The sequence below is a fragment of the Ananas comosus genome, linkage group 5, assembly GCF_001540865.1.
Source record: "Ananas comosus cultivar F153 linkage group 5, ASM154086v1, whole genome shotgun sequence".
Classification (NCBI taxonomy): domain Eukaryota; kingdom Viridiplantae; phylum Streptophyta; class Magnoliopsida; order Poales; family Bromeliaceae; genus Ananas; species Ananas comosus.
Genome location: NC_033625.1, coordinates 4,294,838 through 4,307,685, shown reverse-complemented (window position 1 = coordinate 4,307,685; position 12,848 = coordinate 4,294,838). Strand labels below are relative to the sequence as shown.

At 34.6% G+C, this 12,848-nt stretch overlaps 1 protein-coding gene and 1 pseudogene across 3 annotated transcripts; both read right to left on the bottom strand.

Annotated features, from left to right (window-relative positions):
• LOC109710306 lies at positions 2,769-3,681 on the bottom strand (annotated as a pseudogene).
• LOC109709932 (uncharacterized protein At4g15970-like) lies at positions 5,444-8,471 on the bottom strand. Of its 3 annotated transcripts, none has more exons than XM_020232313.1 (3): positions 8,190-8,471; positions 6,210-6,572; positions 5,444-6,114 (listed from the first exon to the last, which is right to left on the bottom strand). In XM_020232313.1, exons 1-3 carry the CDS (start codon positions 8,424-8,426, stop codon positions 5,629-5,631), a joined length of 1,086 nt encoding a protein of 361 aa, XP_020087902.1. In that variant the 5' UTR covers positions 8,427-8,471; the 3' UTR covers positions 5,444-5,628. The 3 variants fall into 3 exon arrangements, with proteins under 3 accessions (XP_020087902.1, XP_020087905.1, XP_020087904.1); XM_020232316.1 differs by having other exon boundaries at positions 8,214-8,471; XM_020232315.1 differs by lacking the exon at positions 8,190-8,471 and adding an exon at positions 6,966-7,694.

The window sequence follows — 12,848 nt, the reverse complement described above, 5'->3', positions numbered from 1 at the left end:
TTGATACATGCACCCCGGGTATTTATAACTTTTGGCTCGGACGTGGTGACATAAAAACAACCCCGGACTTGGATACTTGTTGTCAGGGTGTACGTTGACACCTGTCGATGCAAATACTTCAAGAGTTTTGTTAGTTTGAATTAAGGTTTGTGATCCTGACCCGTAACAGTTAAAGATCGATCACGGTTTAAAGATATCTGGGGACACACCTTTTGTTTTTTTAAAGGTTTAAAGAGATCGGGGGTGGGGTGGGTCACACCTTATATATATAGTCTAGGCTTGGATACAAAAGGGGAGAGAGAGATGTTTGTGCGGCAGGGAGCGCTCAACTCAAATAGTACTTTTACAGAAGTTGAAGTTGAGTATGCTAGTGCATTAGGAACTGCTAAACTTGAATAAAACTTTTGCAGAAGTTCAAGTCAAGTTCCGCTCGCTCTACATGCTTAGGTAATTAAGTTTTTTTTTTTTTTTTACAGAAACTAGTAATTGATCAGTTCTCGAGAAAGGACACTTAGGTCTAATTTGGAAATGTAGTGGTTAAAGTTAGTTTTTTTTTTTTTTTTTTTTTTTTTTTTTTTTTTGTAGGGTGGCTGTGCCTCTAATTATTGCACTGGTCCTATATGTGTTGATATATTTATATTAGTAATAATAATAATATATATTAAATTAGAATAATGGAGATATATGAAACCAGGATTTGTCCCAACTCCAAATTGGGGGTGAGGTAAAATATGTATCTGTAGTAATTTTTTAATGTCACTTCTAATTATAGCATGAGATTAACGTTGCAGATGTGATTTACGATGTAGATATTCTTGTTTCCCTGTAGTATATTAGAAGGGGATTAGATTTTATGCTCTAACTCCAACAACAAGCAATGAGAGAAAAAAGAGAAAAGAATATGAAATGTCTTTCACTTGCAACACCAAATCAGCGCCATCGTCCTTGTTTTAAAATTTAAACTATCAAATTGATACGTGTAGTAAATAATTTCTTTCTCACCCTGAGATTTATGCTGTATAAATTTATTTCTAAATATTTACCCAATTCTTATTATCTTTCTAAAATCTAATTAATAAACAATGACAAGGCTCAATAAAGTTAACCGATAATAATAAAAATTTTACTCCCTAAACAATAGCCCCCAACTAACTCCCTAAATAATAGGACCACAACTAATGTGTCCTTACGATCTCAATCCGATTGTTAGATTTGATATTTTCCATGTCTTTTTGTCCTCGTGGTGATTTGATATTTAATTTAAATTTTTTTTTTTTTTTATATGAGTAGGAGGGATTCAAGATGCAGATGTGATGAAGAGGTCGACGCTCAGCAGTCGTAGACCGTTAATGTGACAGCAATAGCAAATCTAGACAGTAAATTTTTCATTGATGGTACTAAAAAAAATTCTAATCGCTGGCGGCCGACATCGGAAATGCTGGCATACCTGAATTACCACTTAAGAGTTAGTTAGCCAAACTAATAGTGACAGGCTCCCCCATCTTATGATGGACAGCTAGATTAATCAGCGTGATAAGAAATTTTATATATATATATATATATATATATATATTTTATATATATATATATATATATATATATATATATATTCCACACTGGGTGGGGTGGGGGCTAGAGAAATTTGGAAATTTTTTTGTTTTCCACACAGGGGTCTATAGAAATTTGGCACTAGCTAGAAATTGACAATGCCCAGTCCTAGTGTTTGGAATTAAGTTTGATTGTTTTGAGAACTTCATAAACGTAGCTGTCCACAGTTGCATGTGGGACTGTTGTTCATAGGTTCAGGCCCCAACAAAAATACAGTGGTGCAGGCTCGGTTTTCAATATTTATGGGCCCCACGTACATAGTTAGTCTAGGCTTGGATACAAAAGGGGAGAGAGAGATGTTTGTGCGGCAGGGAGCGCTCAACTCAAATAGTACTTTTACAGAAGTTGAAGTTGAGTATGCTAGTGCATTAGGAACTGCTAAACTTGAATAAAACTTTTGCAGAAGTTCAAGTCAAGTTCCGCTCGCTCTACATGCTTAGGTAATTAAGTTTTTTTTTTTTTTTTACAGAAACTAGTAATTGATCAGTTCTCGAGAAAGGACACTTAGGTCTAATNTTTTTTTGTTTAAGAGAGAAATGTAGCATGCTATTTGTTTTGTTTATTTTCTTAGAAAATAAACTTAACTGAAAATGTAAATCAACTAGCCTTCGAATTTGGGACTTTAGATATCAACCGTCAAATCTTTTGCCATTTACGCTAGTTGATAATGATTAAAAATAATTATTTTATGTTTTGAAAGGTTTAAAAATTTTAAAATATTATCAATCTTCTCTCCTCTTTTCTAATGATATAAAAAATTACAGTAACAACCGTCAGCGGCCGCCATCATAACTTTATAGTACATAAAAAAAAAATGATATCACTTCAATATTGAACCTTTTAATGTACAAAAAAAGCTTGCTTTTAGTCACTATATTACCAAATTATATTTAGTACTTGATGAGTCAATATCTCAAATCTATTTTGCGGAATGACTCTATCTACAGAAAATTGCACTACAGAAAGACAAAAGAATATTATGAAGCACTAACACCATACTAAAACTTGATAACAAACACCCATTTTTGCCGCATTATAAAAAAGGTCAAAGAAAAGTGCTTTTTCGTGAAGGGAGAAAAAGAAAGAAAGAAAGAAAAAAAAAAAAAAAAGAAGTTCCTACCTAAAGAACTACCTTATTCTTCCAACAAAAGGGGACCAATTTTGTGTTTGAATTCACATACAGAAGTTCAACCTAGATTTCTTCCTTTAGAGGCAAGAAAATTGCCCTTTTCTCTTCTCCTCATCATCAGGCAGGGCCTAGCAATTTTTCCAATCCTCCAAAAGATTTTTCAGATCATGAATCTTATTCCAATCGAGGCCGACGCAACAACGCGCGTGCATCGTGCACACCGTGTTTAAATCGTTACCGTGGTTACAAGATCCTCCCCGGTAATCCGTGTCGACATACGGAATTTTCAATCGAAATTTTTGAACATGTTCTTTCTTGACTAGATTGAAAATGTTCTGCTCATGCGTAGGATCACACTCGAGCTTCATGCCAATATTTGAGTACCTCAATAGTCCTTTTAGTGGATTTTACGCATATAAAACCTGTATTTGGAAAATTCCAAAGATTATTCGGATCTCCGAAGAACACATCGCTTGATACTGTTATATCGGCATATCAATGTCCTGTAACAATTAATAATTAAACCTTGTTTAGTGGAAGAACTTGCTTTCTAAGCTAAGCACAAAAAATAGGAATAGTGTTATGAACACGTAATTTAGATTCGTCCAGCTAGCAATCAAATTAGAAGTTGCATACTTACCGTGAAAAGAAAGTTGTATCCAAGCTCGACCCAACCTTGGCCCTGACCAATTCGACGTACTCTCCGGGCTCATGAAAACTTTCTCCGACGAGCCGGCGCTCGCGCTCAAGCTTGAAGAAGTAGCAATAAGGGTGCACAACCATGCATCTATCAAAAGCCTTTTAATCCAGTGCCACAAGTATAAGATGGTTCAAAAGATGGTCTATGTTTTCATTCCACTCTCGAGGGAGAGGCCGAGGAGAGAATTTGGCGTTGTCCATGCCTCGTTAACAGATGTTAAAATGACCGTCCGGTCGTCCGACATAGCTTTTTTTTAACAAAGGTGTTGGCTTGAGTGGACCAATATATTGCACTGTAGCGGGAGGTCAGGTTGGACCAAATCACATTCGAAATGGCGAGAGGCCAAGTTGAGTCGAGTCATGTTCGAAGTAGCATGAGGTTGGTTGGGTAAAATCAAAATCAAAACCCGTGGACAAGAGTGTAAAACGGGTTGGGCGGTACATGGGCTGCCTGGCCCGCCCCGCCCCGAGATTTCGGGCCATGCTGGGCCGCTTCCCTTGGGCCCAACGGCCCGAGACGGCCCGAACTGTGTGGGCTGTGTCAGGCCGAAGAGAAGCGGGCAGTCCCGCACAACACGACCCGCTTGAGCTGTGCTAGCCCGGATGTCAAGGTCCAAGGCAATTTGCCTTGAGCCTTGGGTTCCGAGCTTTTCTCCCCAAGAGCTCTCCTCTCAAGGTTAGTAGTGGGCAGACCTTGGAGAGGTGATTCCTTGGTCCAATGGGCCAAAGAATTTTGGTCCATTGGACCAAAAGGGTTTTTTTTTTAAAAGAAAATAATAATTCATATTGTTTTTAAGAAAATTAAAAAATTGGCTAGTTTATAGTTATCTTATAAATTTAATTTTTTTTAACCAAAATACCAATTTAAATAGAAATAATTTATTATTATTATTTTTTAATTTTACATATTTTTAAAACATAAAAAAAAAAAATTTAAGAGGCCAGCCCAGAGTACGGCCCGACCCGGCATGGCCCGTGACTTTCGGGCCAGAGGGTCGTGCTGTGTCGCGAGCTGGTTAGTTCATGCCTAGCACGGCTCGGCCCGGATTTGAAGACGAGCTGTGTCAGGCCGGGTCGTCTCATGGCCCATTTTTACCTGATTAATGTAGGCCGTGTCGGTCCGGCATGACTCACATTACATCTATATTCGTGGATGCTGTGTCTATATGTTTTAAGTGAATTGATTACATATTTCTAATTGCTCGAGCTTTTGGGTTTAATCGTTAGCGTCAATGATCCCACAAAGGGGAGCAAATCTTGGAATGTTGTCTGTGTACTAGAAGGAGATTTAGCTAGCAAACATAACTTGCAAAATAGAGATTGGACACATTTGACTTAATGTGATGGTACAATTTGCATCATTTGTTCAATGAAACTTCATTTATGGAATTGGTCATTCCTATATATTCTGATTCTATTCGATTCCTAAGGTGCAATGAAAAAGATGTGTTTGCTCTTTTTTTTACCAATTTTTTTAAAGAGAATGTTCAACGCATGGAGTTCATCAGATCAAGGAGCTTTACATAATAAAAGGACGTGAGCCAACAGTTCTTGGTCACTTTGTTCATTTGGAAAATTTTGGGCTAAATTACACTTCTGATCCTCGAACTAGGCCGGTGACACTTTAGTTTTCAAGTTTTAATTTATTATAATTTTTAACTTAAACTTTCTAAATTACTATAATCAAAGTTTACAGTCCAATTAAATTGACTAGATAATAATGTGTTGCTAAAATAACACTGACGTAGCAATTTAGTCGCCACCACTTCATCGACCATAATACTATCACATTATTGTTACACCAGCAAAACGTCACCGTTCAGTCAATTAAATTAGGCTATGGAAGCTTAATTACAAAAATCTAAAAAAATTTGACACAAAAATTGCAATAAATTAAAGTGGATTGGGAACAACAAGATGCATCTAACGTGTTAAAATTACTTCTTTCATATTATATCAGCCTCTTCGTATTTATAGTCTCTGCAAAATAATATCCTTGTAAAGATGTAAAGTTAAATCGAAAAATTACCTTAATACAATCATGACTCTGTGTTGAAAATAACTTACAAATCATCTCCATAATGATAGATTGCTCAAGAATCATTAATTTTGAAAAAGATAGAGAATCAAGCCTAATAATTGCTTAATAATATATTCTTTGCTCATCGATCCTTAATTTGTATGGTACTTTTTCAGTGAATACACCTACCCGGAACTCTCCAAGTAAATTGGCCAGTTTTCTTGATCTCATCAGGTAGAGATGTGAAGTTCTTCCAATCCGCAAGGATGTTCCTTAGATCGTGAATCTTATTTCGGAGACCGACACAGCAGTTTGCGTGCATTGTGCAAATCTTGTTCATATCCTTCCCGCGGTTGCAGAATCCGCCGCAAAAATCCGTGCTGATGTACTGGATTTTGAGCTGGAACTTGTAGATGAATTCGCGCTTGATTTTGTTAAAGACATTTTGCTCATTGATAGAAGGAAATCGCTCCCGAGCTTCGTACCAGTACTCGAGTGCCTCGGCATTCTTTTTAGTGGATTTCATGTATAATAGTCCCGTATTCGGGAAATTCCAGAGATTATCAGGATCTCCAAAGAACATATCACTTGATACGGTTAAATCAGCGTAGACCGTAATGTGTCGAAATGGATTTCGGAACCACAAAATATCGACATCCTGCCACAGCAGTTAGTTTATCTTGTTAGATTAGCTAGGAAGAATAAGGATGATCTCAAACATTCAGAAGATAATTAAGCGGCATAAAAACTTACCGTGGAAAGGCAGTTGTAACCGAGCTCTATGATGTGCTGCTGGAACTTGATTTTGATCCAGACGAGTTTGAGGAAGCCTTTGCTCCCGAAAAACTTTTCGGAAGTGAAGTTTTCGCCTTCGACCTCCAGGAAGTAGCAGTGAGGGTGTATAGTCTGGCATCTATCAAATGCCTTCTGATCCAACGCCACAATAATTAGATGGTTCAGCAGGCATTCGGTATTCACTCCGACTCGAAAACTCTCGAGAAACAGATCGAGGAGAGAATCCTCTGCTGCAGTTGCCGCGTTAACGAAGGTTAGCATGACCGTCCGATCGTCGGTAGCTGCTCTATTTAACAAGGGGCGCAAATTCTCAAACTTTTCCTGCGCAAACAATTAAATGAATGTTTATTGAGGAATAAGAAAAACTTGAGGAGATGTAAATTAAAAAGCAAACACTACGCGTAATTTTGAGTTAGAGTGAAATTTCGCTGCATAGTACGTAGTCATCTCGTTCCGAAGAGATAATTGGCAGCTAAATCAGCTACCATATATATATATATATATATATATATATTTATTAGAAAATTATAGTAAATACATACTTTATCGTTCATGAATATAAATTTTAAGAAAAAAATTACAACATTTCTCAAAATTAATCACTCGATCATAGATGAAAAAGAAAAAAGAAAAAAACACAAGTACATGGCAAATAACATCAATTGCATCCAAACGCTAGCGAATGACGCAAAGTACGTAAGTGCAATAAGTAACCTCTTCACTCGGTGCTTCGCGAACTACTATAGTCGAATTCGTGATCTTCGCCTCGCTAACTAGCTGATCACTCGAACTCATTCGAGTTCCGTTGCTTCTCGACGAAACCTCCATCAATGACACCTCACCGAAATTCGCATATGAGAAGAACACTACGAGTGCCCCCGTCGCAGCCGCACCGACGATAAAAGCTACGAGAGTCTCAACGTAGTTCATGTTGTTGATCTTCATCATCGTCCTCTTTTTCACTAAGCTTGTTTCGTCGAAAAACTAAGGCCGTATAAATGTTACATACATCGAGCCATAACATTTATATATATTATTGGTCTCAGTAAACTTGGTTTAATTCCGTGTGTAGATGAATTAAAGTTGTTAATTAGTATATATTAACAATATTTCGAGCATCGATCGAAAAGAGCGGATGGTACAGCCCAACAAAGCTTATAAAAATAATTATTTGTTTAATGCAGTGATTAATTAGGGGAGTAACGATTGAAGATTAAGTAACCGTGGAAGATGCAGGCGTGGCAAATAATATTTGCTATGGGCGTCTACGTCTCGACGTGTGTCCATAGCGGAATTAATTACAACCATTGTTTAATCAGAGCTATAAATTTTTTGGTTATTAACTTATTTGGTTGTTTGCATAAGGATAAAAGCTTATTATTTTATATAAGGGATAGTAAGATTAATTATACAGCCATAGAAGCCAAAATATTCTCTTTCCTTTTCATTTAAAAAATGGACGGGCATATATAGGTGTGATATCTTGTCATGTGTTGCCACGAGATGGAGACCGTGGATCATCTGTTTGTGAGATGTATGTGGTTTAAATGTTTGATATAGCGCCTGATGCTTAATAAACGTGAGCTTCATTAGTGCTCCACAATTACTGGTCTCTAAAAAGCGTATATATAGCGCGAAAAGGGGGTAATAAAGAAGGAATTTGCGACTGCTGCAATTGAAACGAAATAGATGAATATTCCAGAGACGGAGAGTGAACTCTGAATCATTGTGCTAGATAAATGGGACCAAAGAAGAATTTGGGAGGCTAACCGGCCATCCTAATTAACACTTTTTTTTTATTTTTTTTTCGCTCTTTTTCGAGGCCTAATTGCCTCACTCTAAAACCTAATTCATTTTCTTCATAAATTTTAAAAAAAAAAACACCAATTGCATCGAATTACTAATGAAGGACGCAAAGTACGTAAATGCAAAAGTAACCTCTGCAGTCGGTGCTGCGCGAACCTCTCCTACAGTCGAATTTCTGATCTTCGCCTCGCTTACTAGCTCACTAGAACTCATTCGAGTTCCGTTGCTTCGCGACAAAACCTCCATCAATGACACCTTGTCGAAATTCGCAGATGAGAAGGCCAGTACGAGTGCCCCAGCCAATGTCGCACCGACGATGAAAGCTACGAGAGTCTCGACGGTATTCGCGTTGTTGATCTTCATCGTCATCCTCTTCTTTACTAAGGTTGTTTATTGGAGAAATATATATATATATGTAGCTAGCTACCCAAATGATCATTTATTTCAATGTCAGTAGCTAACTTTAACTGTGGTTAGTTATATGATCAAATCATATATTAATTGTTTGATTAACATAATTTCAAGCACCGATTAAAGAGAGCGAATAAGACAACCAACAAAGCCTAACTATAAATAACTATTTGTTTAATATGTTGATTAATTAGGGAAGTAATTAACATTAACAAGGAAATATTAAGTAACCATGGGAAACGAAGGCGTGGCAACTAATATTCCCACGGGGCGTCGATGTCTTTGCGTGTCGAACTTTTCTTTGTAAGAACATGTATATAAATATTTATTTTCAAATTTGGTGTTGTGCTTCGTGTCTATAAATAGTGAAATTAGTTACAAATACTATTTAAGGATAACAACAAAATTTTATTTTGGTATATTTATTATAGGGCCTTTTCTGCAAATAGCCCCCTGAGCAATTTTTATTTTAAAAATAGCCCTATCAAAATTAAAATTACAAAAATAGCCATGTTCCTGCCACGCAGACGCCACATCAGCGCCACGCGGGCTGGGCTGGGGTCAGAATATTAAGTTGAACTCGGTGAATCATTCACCATGTCTAAACACGATGAATGATTCACCGTGTTTGGTACGTATTTTTTGTATATTGAAAAATAGAATAGTAGGGATGTCAATAGGTATGGATATCCGAAATATTATCCGAATCCAAACCCAAATAAATTATATATATATATATGTAATTTATTCGGGTTTGAATTCGAATAATATTTCGGATATCTATACCTTTTGACATTCCTACTCACTATTCCTCTTTTCAACATACAAAATATACATACCAAACACGGTGAATGGTTCACCGTATCTAAACACGGTGAATGGTTTATCGTGTTCAACTTAACACACAGCCCCGGTCCTGCCCGCGTGGCGCTGACGTGGCGCCTGCGTGGCAGGCACAGGGCCATTTTTACAGATTAAATTTTGACAGGGCTATTTTTAAAATAAAAATTTGCCAGGGGTCTAAATGCAAAAAAAGCCCTTTATTATAAGTTTTATTATTTTATATATTATTGTTTTATAATTGGAATAGAAAGAATAAAGTCAAAGAAGCCACATTTTTCGTTAAATCCGAATAAATTCCAAATAAAAGTACAAATTAATGCACCCCTTTAATTAGGATGGGACTTCTCTTTCTCAAAAAAAAAAAACCCTTTAACTAAGTATAAAAGGATATTACAAAATTCCACTATAAATATCTAAAGTAATCCTAAAAACTTCTATCAAGTCTCATAAATGCCCACCGAAACATTACACTTATAGAAGTTTTTTATATTTATAGAATAATTTTTTGATATTACCAATTTTTGTTAGTTAACGTGAAATTTTGAACATTATTAGAGATAGTAACTTAATTTCTTAAGAAGTTATTAATTATAAAAACATATAAATACTGTTCTCTAACAGCTTAAATTTTTAGAGTACAACGATTGTCTCCTATAATATCGAGCCAGACGTGAGGAAAAATGTTAAATATAAAAATATATAAATACCGTTCTTTAATAGCTTAAATTTTTAGAATACAACGGCTGTCTCACAGAAGTGTTGATGAATATGATCCAACAGATCAAACAATTCGATGAATTAATTTCTTTTCAAGTTTAACTTGGTCGCCTGAAGTTAGGTCTGAGCATACGGATGAATACGAAATAATCGTGAAAATTTATTCCAGATTCTCTCATATTTTTTTGTTGTGTTTAGTTTAGAGGACGTGCTCGACTTTTTCTTTCTCTTTCTTTCCTTTTGTTTTATGCTGAATCTAATTAAGATTTATTTTTAAGTGTGGAGAGACAAGGGGTATGTACCAATTAACTGGTCTACTAATTGATATTGTGTGATCGAATTGGGTACGTATAAGGACATTTTAATTTTGAAATCGCTTGTCCTTTTCTGATTATTTTTTTTTTTTTGTTTTCAAAATAATTAACGTAGATATATAAACTATAAAAAAGAAGGAAAAAGTATAAGTATGTTGTCACACTTAGTAAAATTTTAGCCTAGATTCTGGAAAAATTGAATTGATATTGTGCGATTTTGTTTTTACAATTAGTGGGTTTTTGGCCTGGATGCTCGAAAGTAAATTTTGGACCAAAAGTGATTTGTTTTCATCAATTGGAGTGTTTGGTTTAATTATTATTTTTTTTAAAAAAAATCTAAGTTTAATTTTTAGAATAATTTTCTAATTTTGGAGATTCAAAATCAGAAGCATTTAAAATCTGCCTCTAATTTTGAATTCAAATTTTAATTCTAGCTCTAATTTTGGATTCAAAATTTGAATTTAAATTCAGATTTTAAAGTTTAAATTTTCTAGAAAAATAAAAACTGTTTAATTGAATATAAAAAGAAATTCAAGTCTACTGCTAAAAATATCTAAAATAATTCTAAGGAATTCTCGTAGTTTCATAAATACCCACCAAAAAGGTATTTTTATGTAAGATGTTAGATTTACAGAAATTTTTTTTTATAATTTCTCGGAATTTTTGAATATTCTTTATAGATATGTGCGAACTTAACCTTATATTTCTTGACAAATTCGATACAACAAGGCCAAGTAACTTTCTTAAGAACTGTTGGTGAATATGATCTAATAGCTCTTAGATAAATTTATTTGCTTCACGTACTCAATAAGCTACTAATAATTGCCACTTTTGTAAGTTTCTATTTTGTTCCTTTTCTATCACAATTTGCTCTGATTATATTGGTCCTTTCTTTTTATGAAATATTGATCCATTGTGCGGATAGTAAGCACTAACCAACTATCCGAAAAGCACGTACTAATAGAAAGGGCAGATCCATCACACTTAAGGGCTTAATCACAGTGCTTACGGATTTCGACCTGACTCAACCTATCTGAACGTTAAGTCTATTGTTGAACCTCTTACCATTAGGTCACTTGTAGACCGCAATCCAAGTCTATTTTCTAGGCCTATTGTTGCAGGGCAGTAAGTTGGAACTATTTTTAGCCCTATAATAAATAGCCAACACATTGATCTACTCACATGTTTTAATGACACTGGTCATTTATAAGTTTTTAATTTTGAATAGCTAACAAATATATTATAGGATGTTCTCTAATCAGATGCAAATTTGAAATTAAAACAAAAGTTTAAGAATTTATTTCTTTCAGTAATGTATGNCTACTCACATGTTTTAATGACACTGGTCATTTATAAGTTTTTAATTTTGAATAGCTAACAAATATATTATAGGATGTTCTCTAATCAGATGCAAATTTAAAAAAAAACGATTATCGCAACAATTTTTTTTTTACTTTTAATTTTGATAAAAACGAAAAACTATGGAAACCCTCTAACCTTTTCTTTGATTGACACTCTCTTAATTTTTGCTTACTTTTATTTAAATTACTTTAGTTCTTTGTTCGCTATTGATCGTTAATTCTTGCGATAATCTGTGATTTTTAAAAATAATATAAGTACTCAAAAAACAAAAAAAAAAAGATCAAATCACTAGCTTATTTAAGAAAATTTTCAATTCCATGACTGAGATAGCTCAAATCAAACAAATTAAATTTGAGAACGATGGGTGCGTATTACAAAATGGTCTATTAATTCGTAGATTCATCCCACCAATAGATTTTTTTTTAGCTCTGTCCCGGGATTTGAATATAATTGCTGTTATACCCTTGCATCAATAATTAACAAAATAATAGCAGTTTTTTTTAAAAAAAAATCTTTTTTCTCGAGAACTATTTGATGTTGGAAGTTTTGAGAAACTATTAATTGATTGAGACTACACAAAACTGTCAAATGTAACATTTGATTGGGAAATAAATTGTACTATATGCCCCTCAATTTGGTGGTTTTTTTTTTTTGAGAGATAGGTAGCACGCTACCTGTTTCGTATATTTCATTTAGAAATAAACTTAATTGTATAAATCAACTAGGATTCGAATTTGGAATCTCGGGCACCAACCACCAAGTCCTTTGCCACTTACACTAAGGACGGTCGGTCCCCTCAATTTGGTGTTACCAAGCAAATAAACTAGAATCACTTTAATCACATAATAATTCCAAAGTAGAGAATTTTTTTTTCCTCTTTCTCTATATATTACTTTTAAAGCTAGAAATATGGAATAACTAAATTTGGAACTTGAAATTTCGAGTACCATGTACCAACCATTAAGCTGTTAGCCATCTGTGTAAAGTACATACAGTTTCAATCCAAATATTTTACTTTTTAAAATTTTTACATACATACACTTTAGTTCCTAACAATTTTAAAAAAATATATCTAAATTTATTGTAAATGATATGTAATTAACCACATGTGAAGTAACTGGCAAAAATGAATCGTTTACAGCAG

Excerpts from the sequence above, each read along its gene's own strand:
- LOC109709932 (XM_020232313.1), bottom strand. The coding sequence starts at position 8,426 with ATGACGATGAAGATCAACAACGCGAATACCGTCGAGACTCTCGTAGCT. Across the intron at positions 6,573-8,189 it reads GCGCAGCACCGACTGCAGAG|GAAAAGTTTGAGAATTTGCG; the intron begins GTTACTTTTGCA and ends TTGTTTGCGCAG. Across the intron at positions 6,115-6,209 it reads GTTACAACTGCCTTTCCACG|GATGTCGATATTTTGTGGTT; the intron begins GTAAGTTTTTAT and ends CTGCTGTGGCAG.